This window comes from Caretta caretta, chromosome 9 (assembly GCF_965140235.1).
Source record: "Caretta caretta isolate rCarCar2 chromosome 9, rCarCar1.hap1, whole genome shotgun sequence".
Lineage (NCBI taxonomy): Eukaryota > Metazoa > Chordata > Testudines > Cheloniidae > Caretta > Caretta caretta.
In genome coordinates, this window is record NC_134214.1 from 89809102 (window position 1) to 89828223 (window position 19122).

General features: G+C 44.1%; 1 protein-coding gene and 1 long non-coding RNA gene across 2 annotated transcripts; one reads left to right on the forward strand and one right to left on the reverse strand.

The window, feature by feature from the left end:
- Positions 1-4131: 4131 nt before the first annotated feature.
- LOC125643182 (uncharacterized) lies at positions 4132-10701 on the reverse strand. Its single transcript, XR_007358619.2, has 2 exons — positions 10506-10701; positions 4132-9692 (listed from the first exon to the last, which is right to left on the reverse strand). It is a non-coding gene; the product is annotated as an uncharacterized LOC125643182 (long non-coding RNA).
- Positions 10702-10745: 44 nt separating this feature from the next.
- Positions 10746-18598, forward strand: NKAP (NFKB activating protein). Its single transcript, XM_048865436.2, has 9 exons — positions 10746-11216; positions 12373-12453; positions 12864-12940; positions 13170-13289; positions 15136-15178; positions 15637-15752; positions 15924-15999; positions 16814-16963; positions 17492-18598. The coding sequence occupies exons 1-9, from the start codon at positions 10864-10866 to the stop codon at positions 17664-17666; spliced, it is 1191 nt and encodes a 396-aa protein (XP_048721393.1). The 5' UTR covers positions 10746-10863; the 3' UTR covers positions 17667-18598.
- The last annotated feature ends 524 nt before the right edge of the window (positions 18599-19122 follow it).

A 19122-nucleotide genomic window follows, 5' to 3' on the forward strand; every position in this document is an offset into this window, starting at 1 on the left:
GGGCGCTGCCCCGCCGGCCGCCGCGCTCCCTGCCCGCCCCGAGCGCGCTCGGCTCCCTTCGGAGCGCGCCCCCAGCGCCCTCGGCCCCGCTCGGCTGCTCCCGGAGCGCCCGCGCCTCGGGGGCGGGCCGGGCTCGGCGCGGGCGAGCGCGGCCCCGGGCCGGGCCTTGACGTGCCCGGCCTGGCTGGGCCGCGGCGCGGATGCCAGGGCGTCGCTCGCACGTGGGCCGCCCCCAGCCCTGCCCGCTGGGGCAGCGCCCGCCAGGGCCTGCTGGCGCCGGGCCCTGCCCTGGCGGGACCAGCTCGCCGGAGTGGGAAATCGGGACTTTTTTCGGGGGGCGGTAGTTGCCTATATAAGACAAAGCCCCTAATTGGGATGTCTGGTCACCCCACCAGCAAGGGCGGCTCTGCTGCTGGTAACCCTGTAAGGAGGCCTGGGATGGGGCTTTCTGCCTCTGGGAGCCACAGCCCCATCAGGCATAGGGTGGCCGCCGGGGCCTTATCTTAAGGGACTGTCCTTCATTTCATTGATTGGGGTGACCCTAAGGTTGCCAACCCTCCAGGAGTGGCCTGGCATCTCTGAGAATTAAAGATTAATCTTTAATTAAAAAGAACAGGAGGACTTGTGGCACCTTAGAGACTAACCAATTTATTTGAGCGTAAGCTTTCGTGAGCTACAGCTCACTTCGTCGGATGCATTGAGCTGTAGCTCAGGAAAGCTTATGCTCAAATAAATGTGTTCGTCTCTAAAGTGCCACGAGTCCTCCTGTTCTTTCTACTGAAAATGTTCGTCACCTAAATAGGTTTTATCAACAAATGAAGGAGTTTTAAACAGTCTGATAAAAATCCATTCCCCTCTTAGCTCTACTGTCACTTTGTAATCTCTGGTGACATCACCATTACTAACTCCTCAATCATCACAGTCTTTCATCTTCAACAGAACCTGCTAAAGTCAAAACCCAACAAGCCCATTTTCTTTTTAAATAACTTCAGGTCTTTATACATCGTAAAGAAGCAATGGGGCAATAGCCTCAGCGTTTTCCCTTTGCAGGCCATCTTCAAATGGAAAGGCTAGAGCACCTGGAGATGTCTTCTTGCGATGAAGAAACATTTTGTCTTGGCTGAACAGAGCGATGGATGGGACCAAGTGATGAGATTCACCATTGCCCTGTACTTTGTGTGGTCACGTACCTGCTTTGCAATGTGGGAATGACTACAAGAGATGCAGTGCAATGGTTAACTGGGCGTTCTCAGTTTACATTATTTAGAGACTATAACTTATCCTGTGAAGAATCAGTGATTTTGTGGTGAGCTAATCCTGCTAGAGGCTTGAACTAACACTTTAAAACCTCAGATAGTGATGAGCCACAGTGTTAGAACACTGAAGACGTGAGAAGTAATTCTTCCATTCTACTCTGCACTGATAAGGCCTCAACTGGAGTATTGTGTCCAGTTCTGAGTGCCATGTTTCAGGAAAGATATGGACAAATTGCAGAAAGTCCAGAGGAAAGTAACAAAAATGATTAAAGGTTTACAAAACATGACCTTTGAGGAAAGACTGAAAAAATTGGGTTTGTTTAGTCTGGAGAAGAGAAGACTGAGGCGGACATGATAACAGTTTTCAAATACATGAAAGATTGCTCCAAGGAGGAGGGTGAAAAATTGTTCTTAACCTCTGAGGATAGGAAAAGAAGCAATGGGCTTAAATTGCACCACGGGAAGTTTAGGTTGGACATTAGGAAAAACTTCTTAACTGTCGAGGCAGTTAAGCACTGGAACAAATTGCCGAGGGAGGTTGTGGCGTCCCCATCATTGGAGGTTTTTAAGACCAGGTTAGACAAACACCTGTCAGGAATGGTCTAGTTGTTACTTAGTTCTGCCTTGAGAGCAGGGGACTGGACTACAGGATCTATTGAGGGCCCTTCCAGTCCTACACTTCTACGCATTCTTCCGCATCCTGGAAACCCTGCTGGAGTTGGTATGCACACTCCTAACATAAAAACTAGGCAAGGGGAGTTGTTAGTACTTTCAGGCAGAAATCAAGCAAGGACAATTCTAGCCCCAGAGATTTCATAAAGTTCTAAGCATGTTAAAACAGAGTGAAAATGGAAACTATTTGATTCTAACCACTTCCCCAACAAATTGTCTCTAATCTTCCTGTGTAAGCCTGCTGAGAAAGTGCTCATAGACCAGCTATAGCAGCAGCAGCTTATCTCCCACAACTTCTCAGTTACTGTCCTGATTGCAGACCAGAGATGTTACTGTTTGCACTGATCTAATGGCTATAGACCCATAACAGTAGCGGGTCAAATCTTTGAAAGGTCCCGAGTGAAAGCAAAATACAAAACTGTATGTAGTACAGACATGGGTGCAGTAAAAGGCATAACAGCAAGTCTGGTTGTGTCTGACAAAGTCATTCCTGACGGCTAGACCTATGCGGGAAGTTCTGCAGAGAGCCAGCCTAGAGCAAGCTGGGTTGAGTTGTGCCTCTCTCTTTTAGGAAGAGCCTGTTTAGTCTCTCTCTGGTTTGGGGTTCTTGTCTGTTACCATTCTGAATACTAAGAAATAAAGTCAAGTGTTATGTTGCAACCTTGCAGCAAGAGTATTTTATGTTTTTATCTAATTTCTCTTTGTAGGTTGTAACCATAGCACTAAGCACCCTGATGCCCTATGACTATTATTTATTTTTATTATTTGCATTACCGTAGCACCTAGAAGCCAGATGCTGTACAAACATAGCTACTTTCAGCTCATCTCAAGATCTGACCTATTGGTAAAAACAATGAGGCGTCCTTGTGGCACTTTAGAGACTAACAAATTTATCTGGGCATAAGCTTTCGTGGGCTAAAACCCACTTCATCAGATGCATCAGAAGTGGAACATACAGTAGGGAGGTCTAAATACACAGCATATGAAAAGATGGGAGTTGCCTTACCAAGTGGGGGGTCAGCACTAATAAGCCAATTCAATTTAAGTTGAAAGTAGGCAATTTTCAAGTTGACAAGGAGTGGAAATCACTTTTGTAGTGTTCATGAGGCCAATGTAAATGAGGTGGCCCATTTCAAACAGTTGACACAAAGGTATGAGTATTTAGCAAGGGGAACCTATTGGTAGCTATACTCGTGGCCTTCAATACTGTTCTGAGGTGCCACTGCTTCATCTCTGACATCTAACAGGTGTCGAAGGAGCTGTGTTAATATGGCTTTCCACTCAGACCCTCAAGAATTGTGATGGGCAGCTTCTCTTCAACCAGAGGGTCCTCATCCATAGAGTCATGCAGAGCTCACTGGTGTGACCTCTTTTGCACAACTTATATAACTTATATAATTTATATAACTTACTGGGGGAGACTGTAAGCTGCTATGGGCATTGACACGCTGACAAAACACTCACTAAACTGTGTCTCTGCTGTCTTAGTGGCTAAAAGGGATAAAGAGAACTGGATAAAAATTAGCTGGCTTAAGCTGAATCCAGGAAAAATGAAGGTGACGAGGGGGATCAAGAGAAGCATTTTGAGGATCCCGGAGGAATTATGATTTTGCCATCAGTACAGGATGCTTGCTCTCCAGTTAAGTGAGGCACAACCTCAGAGTCCCTCTGGACTCATCATTGTTCAGAGACATCCAGAAAGTAGCAGGGGCTAAATATGTTTTATCCATCTTCAGTTGCCCAAGAGGCTGTGCCTTTTCCTCTCAGACGTGGATTTTGCCACAAAGATCCTGGCTTTTGTTGTTATCTAAAGACTGAAAAATGCAATATAAAATCAAATGTTGTTCCATGAAATTCACAGTGGGCCAAGGTAGTCACTGGCATACATCAGTGCAACTCCACCACTGCATGCACCAGTGGTAAACTGGATCCTGCCCGGCTGGTGAAATTGTCCGGAATACGTGTGTTGACAGCCCCTATGTTTGTTTATCTGATGACAGAGTGTTCTGTGTGGAGGGCACTCAACTCAGAAATTTGCTTCCTCAGGTTGGTGTGACAGAGCAGTTGTGTTATTTGTTTACTCAGGCAGTTCCTGAGAGTGGGTTGAGTGAGGAGGGTCTTGATTTGGGGGTGTTCTGGGCCAAGGTGTTCGAAGCACCGCAGGCTGGCAGAGGTACTCTGGAAAACGAGACCCACACGCAGCTAAGCAGCGAGTTATTGGCTTTATTGAAGGTTAGTGACACACCCGCAACAGGGACTCCAAGCGTTGCTGTCACGGAGGCGGAGAACCCAGCACACCGGAGCTTTGCCTGGGACGGAGTCCAACAAAGGGGTAAACAGCGAGCCCTAATAAGCAGTACACAAACTTAGCTCATGAATATATAATAAGGTACTTCCCAACAGGGGCTTTCCGCGACCTGCACAGGGCCCTGCAGGGCAGATAGAACGGGCCGAAACCGGTTAGAGTTGGTTCTCCATGTCCTACAGCGACCAGGCGGCCTCGAGAAAGTGGAAGTTCCCTAGCTAGGCCGTAACAAAGTCTTCCGCAGTCCCTTACAGGGGGCGTGGGGGGAAGAGTTCTTTTAGGATTATCCTTGATGTGTTGTCAGTTTAGATGTATGTTTTTGTTGTTCACATTTTTATTGTCAATGATAGCAACATGGGAACTATATACATCAACAAAGAACTATACTGGACCCAATTAACCTGTCCTATCTGTAACCCTGATGTCTTAACAGAGTTAATGATAAAGTGGGGAAAAAACAGCCTCCTTCTTAGCATCTATCTTAAAATGGTGCTTTTCATTCAGTTTTCTCTCTGTGAAAGATTCTTCTGATTTACTTATTACATGACGGGATTACTTTAAGTATACTCACCATTGCTTTCTTGTCAAAAGAACTACTGATGGTCAAAACCAAATCATTTTCCTGCCTTTCAGCTTTCTCCCTTAATGAGATAATCTCTTTTCTTTCGCACCTGTTTTCAGTCTAAGCCTTAACAGCCAACATTTCAAAAATAAAATGGTCACTGATTTGGGTGGGCCTGTTTTTGGGAGCCCTACTTGAGCTGCCTGGACCAGATCCTCAAAGATATTAGACACCTAACTCCCACTGAAATCAGTAGGAGTTAGGCAACTAAATACCTTTGAGGAGCTTGCCCCTTTGGGCCTCAATTTCAAAAAGTGCTGAGCACCCAGAGCTCCTGAAAATCAGGTTCCAGTTGTTAGGCACCCAAAATCACTGGCCAGACTAAAAAAAATGGAGATCTAAATCTATTGTCTAGCTCTGAAGTCACTTTTTCTTCCAAGCCAGCATCATTTTCTCCTTTTTCAAGTTGTGTAGAAGGTTTGTTGTGATACCTTCTGATTTCACACAATGAAGTCTGCATCACAGAAGCACTAGCTGCCTCTCTGATCCCCTTTATAATTAGGGCCCTATCAAATTCATCATCCATTTTGGTCAATTTCATGGTCACAGGATTTTAAAAACTATACCTTTCATTATTTCAGATATTTAAATCTGAAATTTCAGTGTCGTAACTCTAGGGGTCCTGACCTAAAAGGGAGTTTGGTGGGGGTTGCAAAGTTATTGTAGGGAGGTTGCAGTATTGCACCCCCCGCTCCCCGCCCTCACTTCCGCACTGCTGCTGGCAGCGGCGCCGTCTTCAGAGCTGGGCAGCCAGAGAGTGGCGGCGGCTGGTTGGGAGCTGAGCTCTGAAGGCAGAGCAGTGCCAGAAGCAGCGTGGACATAAGGATGGCAGGGTGTTGCTACCCTTCCTTCTGTGCTGCTGCCTGCGGAGCTGGGCCCTCGGCCGGCAACTGCCAGTCTCTGACCATCCAGCTTGGAGGGCAGCAGCACACCCTTACTTCTGTGCTTCTGCTGGCAAGGCGCTGCCTTCAGAGCTGGGCACCTGGCCAGCAGTTGCTGTTCTCTGGCCACCCTGTTCTGAAGGCAGTGCAGAATTAAGGATGGCAATATTACAATAACCTTGTGACTCTCCCTTTTGGGCCAGGACCCCCAGTTTGAGAAACGCTGGTCTCCTCTGTGAAATCTGTATAGTATAGGGCAAAAGTACACAAAAGACCAGATTTCATGGAAGAGACCAGATTTCACGGTCCATGATGCATTTTTCATGACTGTGAATTTGGTAGGACCCTATTTATAATCTTGCCACGGTTGGGACAGAGACTCTGAAGCTCTTGCCATCTGGAAAAGCTTTAATATATCTATACACCTCACCCATTCACCATCTGTTTGCAGAGTTCCAAATTAGAAAGGTCTCGCTCTTTTTTTCTTGCCTACGTCTCTTAATCTTGCTTTTCCACCATTATTTTTTATTTAAATCTAAAAAGCATTTTGGGATGTAGTTCATATATGAAGAACCGTATAAAAGAATGTAGTTCTATAGTGCATTAGATGAACCATATGTATTAGATCCTGTGCACAATTTTGTTAGGGTATTTGATGGGGAAGAACAGTCTTGGGTCAAAAGTACAGTCCTGGGAGTCAGATGGTATTGTTGGAATTGAAAAGAAAAATGTTAAATACCCCGGAACAGCTAGTTTATATGTAAATAAATGATCCAGCTGAAAGTATTTTTTATCTTGGGAAGAGAGGCTGAAAGTGTGATTGTAAAGTACAAATTCAAGGAATCAATTTATAAGTTGTTGCAGGAAAAAGAAATAATAGTTACAGTTCAGCAATACTCAGGAAGTTTGAAATTAAACCATCTTAAGAGTAGTTTTCTTTTTCAAAAAAACCTGTTCAAGGCAGAAATACTTAGGGACAGAGAGCTTTTTTTAAAGACTTAATTCTGGGAGATGGGGGGAAATCTTCAGTCATGATAAAGATTTATACTTAATTTATTTTAAAAGAATAAATAAAATTTGATAAACAGGCACTAAATAACAGAACCAACCTTTCATGAACATGTCAGGAGCCAGAAATACCTACACTGAATATCTAGGTTGAATTTTCAGTAACAATTAAAATATGAGTCATTTTAGCCTGGACTACCTCTAGGGACAGAAATGATATTCTACACAAAGGGCAATATTTTGATGCCGGAAACACTGCTGATGCCAGAAGGACTGTAAAACACTAATTTCCATGTCTATTTTTTGTTTTGCATTGCAGTATTTTATGTGTTGGTCAGCTTTTAATATGGTTATAAAGCCTGATTCAATTCCCATGAAAGTCTGTGGAAGACTTTCTGTTAACAGGCCCACATGCTGTTTTACAACTATTAACTAATTAATGCACAGAAGACTCCTGAGAGGTAGGTGAGTATTTTAATCACTATTTTACCAACAGAAAAACTAAAGGAGAGATTCATGGTCTTAGTTTTAGAGGTGATGAGCAACCACAGCTGCCTTCAGTGCAACTGAAAGCTGAGTGACTTCACTGGGGGCAGGAGGTGCTCAGCTGATTTGAAATTCTGACTTCAAGTTAGTCTAGTTCCACAGACAGATTGTGTCAGAGCTGGGATTAGAACTCAGGCTCGCTGACCTGTACTCAATTCACCTCTCTCCTCCCACTGTCAGTATTAGAATGAAAGTTGTTTGCGTCCACACTTGTTGTGCTAACTTGGGCAGTGCTTCCACTACATTATTTCAGGGTCTTCCACTCTGACTGCCTTCAGCTTCCTGGTACCACTGAGCCTTACCTCATGAAGTCCAGGTTCAGCAGACAACAGTGCAGCTGGGTTAGATTTTCCCTGGACTCATTCAGTGAGCCCTACCACTAACATACGTAGTGTCCTTTTAAAAAAAGGTATCCTTATCTAAGTTCACTAGAGATTACTCAAAAGCATAAGGCAAGTGATGTCCTCTGATGTTGTCACTGTCATGATCCCCACAGTACTTACGGCAATGGAAGAGGTATCCCAACCTAACTGCATAGAGACATAATATAAGAATACAATGCATTGTGCAGCTCTCTAGTAACTCTCTTTGTACAAGCACGTCTCATGTAAGGCTGTATGTTTACCAATTTCAATATACAATTTAAACAGATTTCTTGCTGCTTCCAGATGCTGCTCATACCACACATTATAGACCTGGTAACTGGAATGGCTGTCCAACTATAAACAAAATTCAGATATATCCTTCTATTTGATTTGATTTGATTTTGGCCTACATAAGATGGCATAGGCCTTACAGTATGTGATAATATTATGAAATGCTTCTTTGGGTATTTATGGCAAGCTGACTTGATGTCAGGACAATATTATACTGTACTTCCCCACGCAAAAGAAAAACTGTTACCTCCAAACGGGCTTTTTTTTTTTTTTTTATTAAAGAAAACATCCTTGATAAAGATTTCCTCCCCTGGCACCATCCTAGAAAGCAAAGGGCTGTTTACTTTTATTACATAACTTTCATAACTCTCTGGATTATTACTGTGTTGCTTATTATGATTCTAAGGTGCACCTGTTGTTTAAGGATTTTTTAAAAGAAAGTTAAAAAGAACATGTTTTCCATCCAAACACTAAGTCTCATGTTCTAAGGACTAATGAAAACATAATTTTTTTTTCTTTGTTTTTCATGTTTGCTTATTCCTTCAGTGCTGATGAAATGTTCTACATTGACAGACTGACGCCCTCTATTTATCCAAATAATATTTACAACACTGATAACAGCAATGCAGGTGTCCCTGCTCTCAACCCTGTGCTGGAGAGACCAGTTTTAGAGTGCCAGTGAAAATCAGTTTCCACAACCCACTAAAAACTTGGTCTCAGATTGTGGAGACCTTATTCACATTGGTGAGCAGTCACTCACGTGATAATCACACTGAAGCTAATGGCACTACTACTGTAAGTAACTGTTCACCAACAAGAGTAAAGCCTTTCTGCTGTAAATGCCAACAATATTATTAATGTAAACTGAGATACTGTTTTTGTAGACCCGTCCCTTGAGAACTGGATCAAAGCCACCATAACAACCATCAGATGGAAATAGTTTTTAGTTTCTACCAACTAGGGTTTGACTCATAGTGTTGACCTATATGTGAAAGACTCCATACCACTTATATATGCCCTCAGCCATCCAGCCCCTGAAGTCAAGTTTTCAAACATGAGCACTTTTAAAAAATTACATTTGTTATTTAAAACCACCTACTTTTAATAATCTTCTATCCATATATTTTTACCACAATAACCACAATGCATCTTAGTCCATTGCAAGCAAATGGAAGCAGATAGCAAATTGCAGATTCTCTCTCTCCCCTATATACACTTACAGAGAGGGGTTTTGTGGCACCAGCTCTTTGGTTGGGGGAGAGGATTGTTTGATGTGTGTGTGGGGGGGTTAACTGTTGCAGGAAAACTAAGGGGGAAATGTTGGATCTTGCACTTACACATGAAAGCAGGAAGAGTCTGTCATTCTAATTTCTTGGGGAAGGGAATTCCATAAGCATGAGCTGTCCACTGAAAAAGTGCTGTTTCTACTCATTCTAAATATTGTCCTTGTTGTGGACAGCTCCATCATTCCTGAGAAGTGCAACTGGCTGCATCATTCCTGAGAAGTGCAAGTGTCATGGATGTTAATTCAGGCACATGAGACACATCCCATTTGAAGAGAGAACTTTGGAGATTCGTACTGTGACTTTGAAGTGTCTATCTGGCATTCAAAGCTTAGTCTGTGTAGTTGCTGACGGCACGAGATTGCAGAGATGCACATCTGCCTTTTGATGTTGGCCAATAATATGGGCTGCTGTATTGTGAGGCTTTTCCAGAACTTGCATACTCATTCCCATGTAGAGGGCACTGTAATTATCAAGAGTAGGCACAATAGAGCATGGATCAGTGAGGCAAAGTCTTTTTATGACAGTACTTTTATTTCACTCAAACCCACTATTCATCCCTTTGACTGAAGCACTGTGAGCAGCTTGCCAGGTTATCACTGTGCATCTCAGAGCTTGCACAGGACGGGGTGCCGATGACAATGCCAACACAGCTGCACGACACCGGTTTTGGCTGCAGTTACTCCTGTTCTCTTTGTGCACTTCCATCTCCGGCAGGCTTCTGCCTCCTCCTTATTTAATGGCACCTTTGTAGAGCCCCTGATTACATGACCCAGTGACACCTCACGGCAGCAATGGAAGCGGAGGGAACTAGGGGTTGGGATGGGATCCAGAGACCTCTCGCTGCTGCTTGGCTGCCTCAAGTAGGGACTAAAAGCTGCTACCATCTGATGGCTGGGCTGTGAGCTGCGCCAGTGCAGATACTGGCCGCAGGCCGGTTCCCTGGGGGCGAATCAGGCTCACCACTGCGGGCAGGGTCACTGGCTCTTGCTCCTCCACAGGGGCTCAGGCCCGCCCCCTCCCCGGAACCGGGGGGGGACCCCCATCCCCAGCAGGGGGCGGGGTGTGGTGGGTGGGGGTGTTGAGCTCCCGTCCTGCCCCCTCGCCACAGGGCGGGCTCTTTCCCCTGCACCCGCGTGGGGGGTCTCTCCTGTGCCCTCCCACCTCGGCTCCCGCGCGTGGGGGGCCAGGCTGCCCGGCTGCCAGATGGGGCCCGCGGGGCGCTGCGCCGGCTGCGCTCCTCCCCTCGTTCCCCGCACCGCGTCCGTCTCCTTACCTGGCCCTTCGGCCCCCTGCCCCTTCTCGTGCATCCCGCAACGAAACCTGGCCTAGGAACCAAACCACACAGCCTCGTTGCAGTGCGGTGAGCTAGTGTGTGTGCACGCGGATGTTCCTCTTGGCACGAGCACCGGAAGGGTTTGGCGGTAGCACTCGGAAGTTGTTTCCCTGGGGGCGGATGTCAATGGAGGTACCCGGAAGTACTTTCTGAGTTACGAGGGACGAGTGCAGCGACCGGAAGTGGTGGTGCACGGGGTGGTTCACTAGTGCGCCACCCGGAAGTACCCCGCGGTCGCTGCTGGCGCTAGGATAGCAACCCGGGAGGCTTCTCCTGGTCCCGGCCCGGGGAGGCGGTGATGGCCCCGGTGTCCCGGTCTCGAAGCCCCCAAGGCTCCCCAGGCTCCCGGCGGAAGGGCGGCAGCAGCGGCAGCAGCAGCAGCTCCTCGGCGAGCCCCTCACCCCCGAGACCCAGCCGCCCCCACCGACCTGCGTCTCCCGAGAAGCGGGGCAGGAGGTCGCGGTCCCGGGAGCGCAACGGCGTGAAGCACTTGGGCCACCGGCGGAGCCGCAGCTGGTCCCGCTCCCGGGAGCGCACGCCGGGCGGGCCGCGCTCCTCCTCCGCTCACCACGGGCACCATCACCACGGCGGCGGCGGGAAGCAGTGGCCGGACTACTACGAGAAGGAGAAGGAGGAGATCCTGCGGTTGAGGCGAGCCCCTAACCCCGGGCCCCCGAGTCGCCCCCCGACCCGAGCCAGGGTGTTGTGAGGAGAGGCAGGGGCAAGAACCAGCCTCAGCCATCTCGAAACAGCACCGTCCTCTCATCCCTGATCATCGGACACCCTGCCCTGGCCCCCACGCCAAGAACCAGACCCCCAACCCTGGCAACGCACCCAGGGTCCATCCCACCCATGCTCTGGCTATATGGTCCCTGCAGCCTCCTCTCTCTGTCCACTATCCTTGGTCCCACAGACATGAGAGACCCTCCCTTTTTCCAAGTGGAGGAGTGTTCCCTGCAGAGTATTTTTAAGTGCCTTCTCCAGTCTTGTTTTAAATGACCCATGGCTGCTCACCACTTAGCGACCAGATTCATTGCTTGTTCCACCTTCGTTTTTGGGAGACTTTGTCAGTTTTGCCTTAATTTTATCCATTAAAGAAACTGTGGGGGAGGTAATTAGGAGCTCCAAAGGACATGAAATGAAGTAGATTTGAGTCATCTGTGTTAATGTAGTGGTGTAGCCCCACAGGTATGATAGGGCCCAGCTCATTAAGCTATCTTGGATAACCTGCAGCGGTGACAAGCTTGGAAATAATACAGCCTACAGCGATGACAAGTGTGAACATGCAATGGATGGTTCTGCTCAAAAGCAAAGCATCACATATTGGAATTTGTTGTCTCTACAGATTATATTTTCCATTTTATAGATCAGGGCAGCCAGAGGGATGTCTCGTGCAATAATTTGCCACAGACTAGTTACATTTGCCTTTTAGTTTTCATAATAACAAATAATGTGTCTATCTGTGATGATTACATCCACTTCCTAAGACAATTCATTTGGAACATTACATATGTGGCCAAAAATCCTGTTTTACTAGGCTACAAAGTCTGAGGGTTAACTGAAACTTGCAGAGGTCCACTTTAAGATTTCTCAGACCTGCATTGGTTCCCGTCTCCTTGGTGACTGAGAAAACTAACATTGAATTAAGTCTTGGTTTTGGAGGGAATAAACAAATTTTAAATACTAAAGTGAAGAAAATATCCTTTCACGAAATCTAATTTCAGAGACTAGAAATGCTGCTAAACACAAACTACTCAGGTTTCGAATATTAGCACATTAGGTTTTAATGCAGTATCTGCCTTTACAGGAGACTAAATGAGAGAGAGAGGATTGGTGAACTGGGAGCACCTGAAGTCTGGGGACTGTCACCAAAGGTTCCTGACCCAGAGTAAGTAATTTCTCTTGCGGGTTTTTCTCCTTCAGGAACTCTGGTCTGGAGTCTTATGTTAAAATAATATTGTTATTAAATGTTACTATTACTTTACAGAAATGTTCTTGTTCTGCTTTTTTTATATTTCATGTTACGCGTCTCCAAAGTTAAATCACTAAACAGTCATAGCTGGATACGATTTTTCATATAATCCCAACAGATCAATTACATGAGGTTTCAGCAGTTGTAGATCAAATAATGTTGTCTTGTGGTTCAGAGAGTGACTCAAATATTAGCTATTTAATGGTTTTATTCATTACTAACACAGGCTCTGAATCTTCAAACAATTATATGTGTGTTTGATTTTGGATAAATAATCTGCACTTCAAATCATATTGCATAATTAAGATATTTTTGTTTCTGTTCAGTTCTGATGAGCATACCCCAGTAGAAGATGAGGAGGCAAAATCTAAGAAGAGTAGCTCTTCAGATTCCAGTTCAGAAGGTATTTCGTTTTGACCATAGAAGTTGTTTGCACACTAACAGAAGATTGAGGGTTAGAATCTATTCACCTTACTTACAAAGAACTCTACTGACTTCAGTAGGACTCAGCAAAGCCGGCACGATAGAGTTCCATGAGAGGGGGATGCTAGCATACTAGGATCCAAAAATATTAATGGAGTGCCAGACTATAATCATCTTGCAGGTAACATTCTCTTTTTAAATCTTTACAGAAGAGAGAAAGAAGAAGAAGAAGAAGAAAAAGGAAAAGAAAAGAAAGAGATCCAAAAGAAAACACAGAAAGCATTCTGGGGACAGTGACAGCGAGTCTGAGTCTGAGCTAAACACCAGTGGTAAGAAAAAAGGCTTCTATTAAACTATATGGTCTGAAACCTATTGTATGTGTTCTTTATAATCATGTGGAATATTGCATCTGTTGTGCTGGCATCCTCGTGACATTCTGGGATTTCATACATTAGTTGCTCATTATGGGAAAAAAAATCTGTTGACCTACAGAATACGCTCTGAAGACAAATTTTTCTCTTGTCCCAAGATCCATATAAATTGTAGTGAAGCTTTTTTTAATTCTACTTGTACCTGTGTTAAGCTCTAATTTTTTCTGGTTCTATTCAAGACTAATGTTGAACGGTTTCCCTTTGTGCCCTTTTCTCATTCTCATCTCAGTGCTACCTCTTTTATTTAGAATAGCCTCTGTTCCTGTGCACCAAATAACCACCCTCTCTACTCAAATGTCTCCTCAAAACACATCCTCTGTGAAGTCTCTCAGCCCTAATCCACTTTGTGCAGGATGTGAAGTCACAACATTCTAGACCAGAGGCAACATACAGCCTCTGTTGCTGGACTTCAGTAGCCATTCCGATAGAAATTAATCACTAATCCTTTATTTTAAATTCTTTCATTGTTCTGTTGAGTTTGCAGTGTCTCTTGTTCCTGTACATGGGGTTTGGCCATCAGGGAATGGTATCCTGAATTTAATCCATCAGGCATTTCCGTTCAGGTGGTGATAGTATATGAGTACATTGAATAATATTGTTTTGACTGTGTTTGGATATTGTAAATGACCTGGAATTGAGACCCTCCCCTCTAATGCACGGTTACTCCTGCGGGAATTCTGTGCTCAATATTTTAGAATTCTGCAAATTCTCTGTATTTTATTTGTCAAAATAACACAATACAATCATGCCAGTTTCAATTATTTTGGTAATTTATTTCAAAATACCTGTCAGCAAGTATGTCTGTAACAATACAGACCAAAAAAAAAAGATTCAGGTAATGTTTTTTTGACAAATAGATTCCTTACTAGGCATATTAATACAGAATTTCAAGTAATTCATTTAAACTACAATACAGAAACATATTTCCCACACCCCTCAGAAGCAGTGCAAAGCCTTGGGGGAGTTGGGTAACGGAGGAGCTCAGGGAGAGGAGCCTGGGAGTGAACCTGGAGGGTTGGGTGTGGATGGGAGAAGTATGAAACATGGGCATTGGGCTTTCAAGGGTGGGGATTGTTAGAGAGTTGGGGAGTCTCCTCCATGCAGACCCTGGCCCACTCCAAGCCTCTCCCATTCAGTCAGGCACATTTGCCCCTGTCCCCATGTATCCCTGCAGCGCCCCTCACATTCAGCCCCTGGCTCAGTGCTGTCACCCCAGTAGTTCCTGAGCCTGGGCCCAGTCATTTCCCTGCACATACCACACTAGCCCTTTTGAACCCCAGTCTGTGACACAACCCCCCCCCCCCCCCCCCAGCAGCTTGATGTGCCCCACTCTATCCTAAACTGGCGCCACTGACAGGGTGCTGCGATGAATGCAGCAGCCTGTTCTGGCGCCACAGCGGCCTATGATGGGTGAAAGATGTAACTGCAGCACTTCTCAGCAGAATGTATTTTCTATGGGCGAAAAAATTCTGCACTGGATATGAATTCTGCATATGCACAGTGGTGCAGAATTCCCCCATGAGTAGTAGCTAATCACTAAGCCATTCTGGTGTAGGGTGAACTGAGGAATTCAGAGACATTTCTACTTTTATCCCAGGTGAGTAGCTCAATGTTGCAAGACCAGTTCTCTCCACCTTACTTTAGCTGCTGTTGTGCGGGGCGGGTTATATTTCCAATAAAGTGCGGTACTTTCTTCATTTTATTACCGTGGGCTTTTTTGGTGATTGTATGTTTGATTTTTCAGATGAAGATAAAAAGAAAACAAAGAAGAAAAAGAAACATAGAAAGTAAGAGCAGTCTCTTAAAATATTGCTTTTAAATCTGTATGTGTCTTCCATGAGAGAACAGCGGTATTATGATACTGTTTCCCTAGCTGATGAGTAAGGAAGGGCCAACACTTCTGTGTCTCCTGTAGTTAAGAGGCCCATGGTATCATGTAATAGCCTCACTTCAGAATCTTCATGACTCTACCTCAGACCAACTGAATTCTGGCTAATGAAGGACCCAGTCCAAACTTTAAAGAGGAATCTGCCAAAGAATGGTGTGTGGAAGACCCACAATGGTACTTGCTGGATCTGTAGAATGAAATGTTTTTTGTGACTTACTGAACAGATAGATACCAATTGAACCCTCCACTGGGATGCTGCTTGAAAAATTGATCAAGTAAGCCTGGCCTCTAGCACTATTCCCTTTTCCCTGTTAGGCATATAAATGTCTGTCTGTCTCATCTTTAACTTTGTTACAGAAAGAAGTCTAAGAAAAAGAAGAGTAAGAGGAGTAGGAAGAAATCCAGTGATTCAAGTAGTGAAGATTCTGATGATGAAGCTCTTCAAGGGGATGATCTCTGGATTGAGAGATCAAGTAGGTTCTTTCTATTTAACACTTGTGTTAAACTCCTAGGTATTGTGTTCAGTCATATCAGTTGATTATATGTTGATGTCCTGTGTAACTGACCTGACTTAATCAGGTGTGTGACAGATTTGTGCAAAGCAGAGGGTAAAGCAATAATATTTGTGATTATTTGTATTGCAGAAAATACAGACGCTGATAATTTAATTGGACCAGAAGCTCCAAAAATGCATGCATCTCAAGATGATAGGCCTTTGAAGTAAGTAGTCATATATGATTTACACAAACAGATCAAATCAAGGAAAATAAACATGAAGGTTGCCATGCCAGATAGTACCTGTAGCCAGGAGTGAAGGTGATGTTTTCTCGCAGACTTTCATTTGTTAGAGGCACTAAATCTGTGTTTTATTCTTAAACTGAAAACCTACTGAAATCAGCTAGAACTTGCAGTATGTGTACCTGGTAACTTTTGTTAGGCAGTTTGTTACATTGTTTTCAATAGAGTGGCCATGTTACAGTATTATTTTTTCAAATACTTTCTGCAATGTGGTGACTTTATTCCAGTTTACCATTAAATCAAATTCTCCATTATAATTAATTAATTTTTGATTCAGCTCATGACTTACAATCTCTCTCATTGATGGAAACTGCCAGAATAAAGGAAGCACAGACATTAACTGGAGAAATGGCTATATAGGGTGATGAATAGCGAGATGTCAAGTGAGTTACTTTTAGTGACCCTTCCGCTTCAGCTGTCCCAGAGCACCAGTAATGTTTCAGTAACGTGTCCGCCCAGAGGAAGGCCGTCCTGCAGTAAATGGAACCTTTTGTTACAAACTTCCTTGCTTCAGTGAGTCTGGAAATCCAGCATGGGAGCGAGTGTTCCAGTATGTCATGTCCAAGAGTTTGAACAAACTTAATTCTGTTGCTGCTCTGGTTGCATGAAATACATATCACTTTGTTGAGTTCTCAGTGCTAGATTTATCAGGGCTCCTCTGCGTTCGTTCATGGATTTAATTACTCTTGTGACCGCTTCAGTTTGAAACTGATGATTTTTTTTTTTTTAATTAAAGCTATGGCCACGCTTTGCTGCCTGGTGAAGGTGCAGCTATGGCAGAGTACGTAAAGGCTGGAAAACGCATCCCTCGAAGAGGTGAAATTGGCCTGACCAGTGAAGAGATCGCATCGTTCGAGAGCTCTGGTTATGTGATGAGTGGCAGCAGGTAGGGGGTTTTTTGATGATGATACTTAGGGTGAGATTTACGACTGCGTAGGAGACCCAGTTGAAAGCACCAAAGAAAAGTTGCTACGTGTGTATATTATGCAACAATCAAAAAGGTTAAACAGTCTGCGACTACAAACATACTTGTTCATCTCTGCTGATCTACAGTAAGTTTGTTACAGGTATGTTTTCCCAAGGACAAATATACTTTGCAGTAGTTTCCCCTCTGTAAAATGGGAATACTGATTCAGACCTCCTTTGGAAACTTCTTCGAGGTCTACAGATGAAAAATCACGATATAAGAGCTAGGTATTATAATCGCACTAGAATGTAAATATAGTCTGAGTTCAGATCACTGGAAGCCTGATGTTTAGATAATAGAGACGGCAGTGTTGGTGAGTTCCACATAGCATATTGGATAATAGGACAGGCAGTGTAGGCTGTGCAATGCGGGGTGGGGAAATAGTCTCCCAAAGAGGGTACGGATAAATGGTTTTTTGCCTCCTGACAAATGCAATGTTCTCCTCAGGCATCGCCGAATGGAAGCTGTGCGTCTGCGTAAAGAGAACCAGATCTACAGTGCCGATGAGAAGAGAGCTCTAGCATCTTTCAACCAGGAGGAGAGACGGAAGCGAGAGAACAAGATCCTGGCTAGCTTCCGGGAGATGGTCTACAGAAAGACTAAGGGCAAAGAAGACAAATAACTCCACCCCCCCTTTTTTTTTCCCCCCAATTGTACAGCACGGATTGTAGTAAACAGTGGCTATCACCTTCTTGTGACTTGGAAACAGCTGTAAAGTACTGCAGTGCCTTCCACCCGATGGGATGCATTTCTCAGGACTGGATCATTTGTATCAAGAAATAATCACCCTTAGCAGGCTTTCTTGGACAACTCGTTCACCAGCTGTAGGCAACTGCCATTAGGGGAAGTACAGAATCCTGAATGAGACTGAGGAGTACTCAGGGAGATTCATGATTCTACAAGATGGTAATGCACTGTATTAGACCTGGATATGGACACAACAGGATACCATCATCAGCTGGGCTGCTGCTGGTGAAATGAAACATAACTATCTTCCATTTATTTTGGTTAATCATCATGGACAAAATCAGACTAGACTTCACCACCATGAACAGACTACTATTAGTAGCAAAAAATAAGGAATTCCTAAATAGCCATTTAGATTTGATGATTGTTCATTTATGATGCAATTGCGAAAAGTTCTTTACACACTGTACATTTATGGTTTCCTTTTAGTTGTTTTGAGGAAGAAAACTCACTTCATGGCTTGTGGTTCAGATTCCATTTGTAAATAGAAATATATTTGTAATTTAATAGATCTTGGTTTCAACTATTTTAAAAAAGATCACAAGCAGTGTATATTATAGAAGTAGTAACTTTAAGGGTCTGGCCTAGAACCTCCAAAATCCCAGGACACTGAATGAAAGAACTAAAAGCTTGTCTCCTTCTCTGCTTAACTGCTGTACATAGATATATCTCTCAGGTGCGGGGCAGTAGTAACCAGTGTTTAGAAGTCCTGGAAATACATAAGTAGTAACAGAAGATGGATTTTAATTCCAGTTCTGAATTTCTTTCCTCTTGGAAATCTTCTAGATTAAACCCTTACGATTTTAACTCCTTGTATTTTAATTTTCTTTTTTCAGTAGTATTAATCTCTTAAGATTTGCGGTTAGAGGCCTACTCCTGATCAATTCTTATCCAGTATTCCCCCATTGCCATCTGGTCATCATATTTCCAAAAATGAGTATCCTGTATATCCTTTGACTTATTCTTTCTTATATACTTTTTTTTTTTTTTTTTAAAGTAAAATAGCGTCTGAATGTACTTTTAAAATCCCTGGTTTCTAGTTCTGAGGGGTAGAAATACTTACACCCTGTAGTAGGTTTCCATAAAAACTTTAGAAATCCTGTTATCCACTTCTGTTGGATTTATAAACCTTGTTTTAACATAACATTAGGCTTAACCTACCTCTCATCATTTTAAACTATGTATATCCTGATCTTGGAACTCTCTTCTGCTGGTGTTTCCTATGTGTCTGTGCAGAGCCAGTTGCAAGATCAGGTCCTTAAGCTGTCGATGTTAATGTCACACTAATTTAAAACATGTGTTCATGATTTAGTAGCCAGGTACCATTCTTG

What these genes read in the sequence shown, in the direction of transcription:
- NKAP (XM_048865436.2), top strand. Translation starts at nt 10,864, where the DNA reads ATGGCCCCGGTGTCCCGGTCTCGAAGCCCCCAAGGCTCCCCAGGCTCC. An exon ending in GTCTGAGCTAAACACCAGTG is followed by an intron (nt 13,290 to 15,135) that starts GTAAGAAAAAAG and finishes TTGATTTTTCAG; the next exon opens with ATGAAGATAAAAAGAAAACA. An exon ending in CAAGATGATAGGCCTTTGAA is followed by an intron (nt 16,000 to 16,813) that starts GTAAGTAGTCAT and finishes TTTTAATTAAAG; the next exon opens with CTATGGCCACGCTTTGCTGC.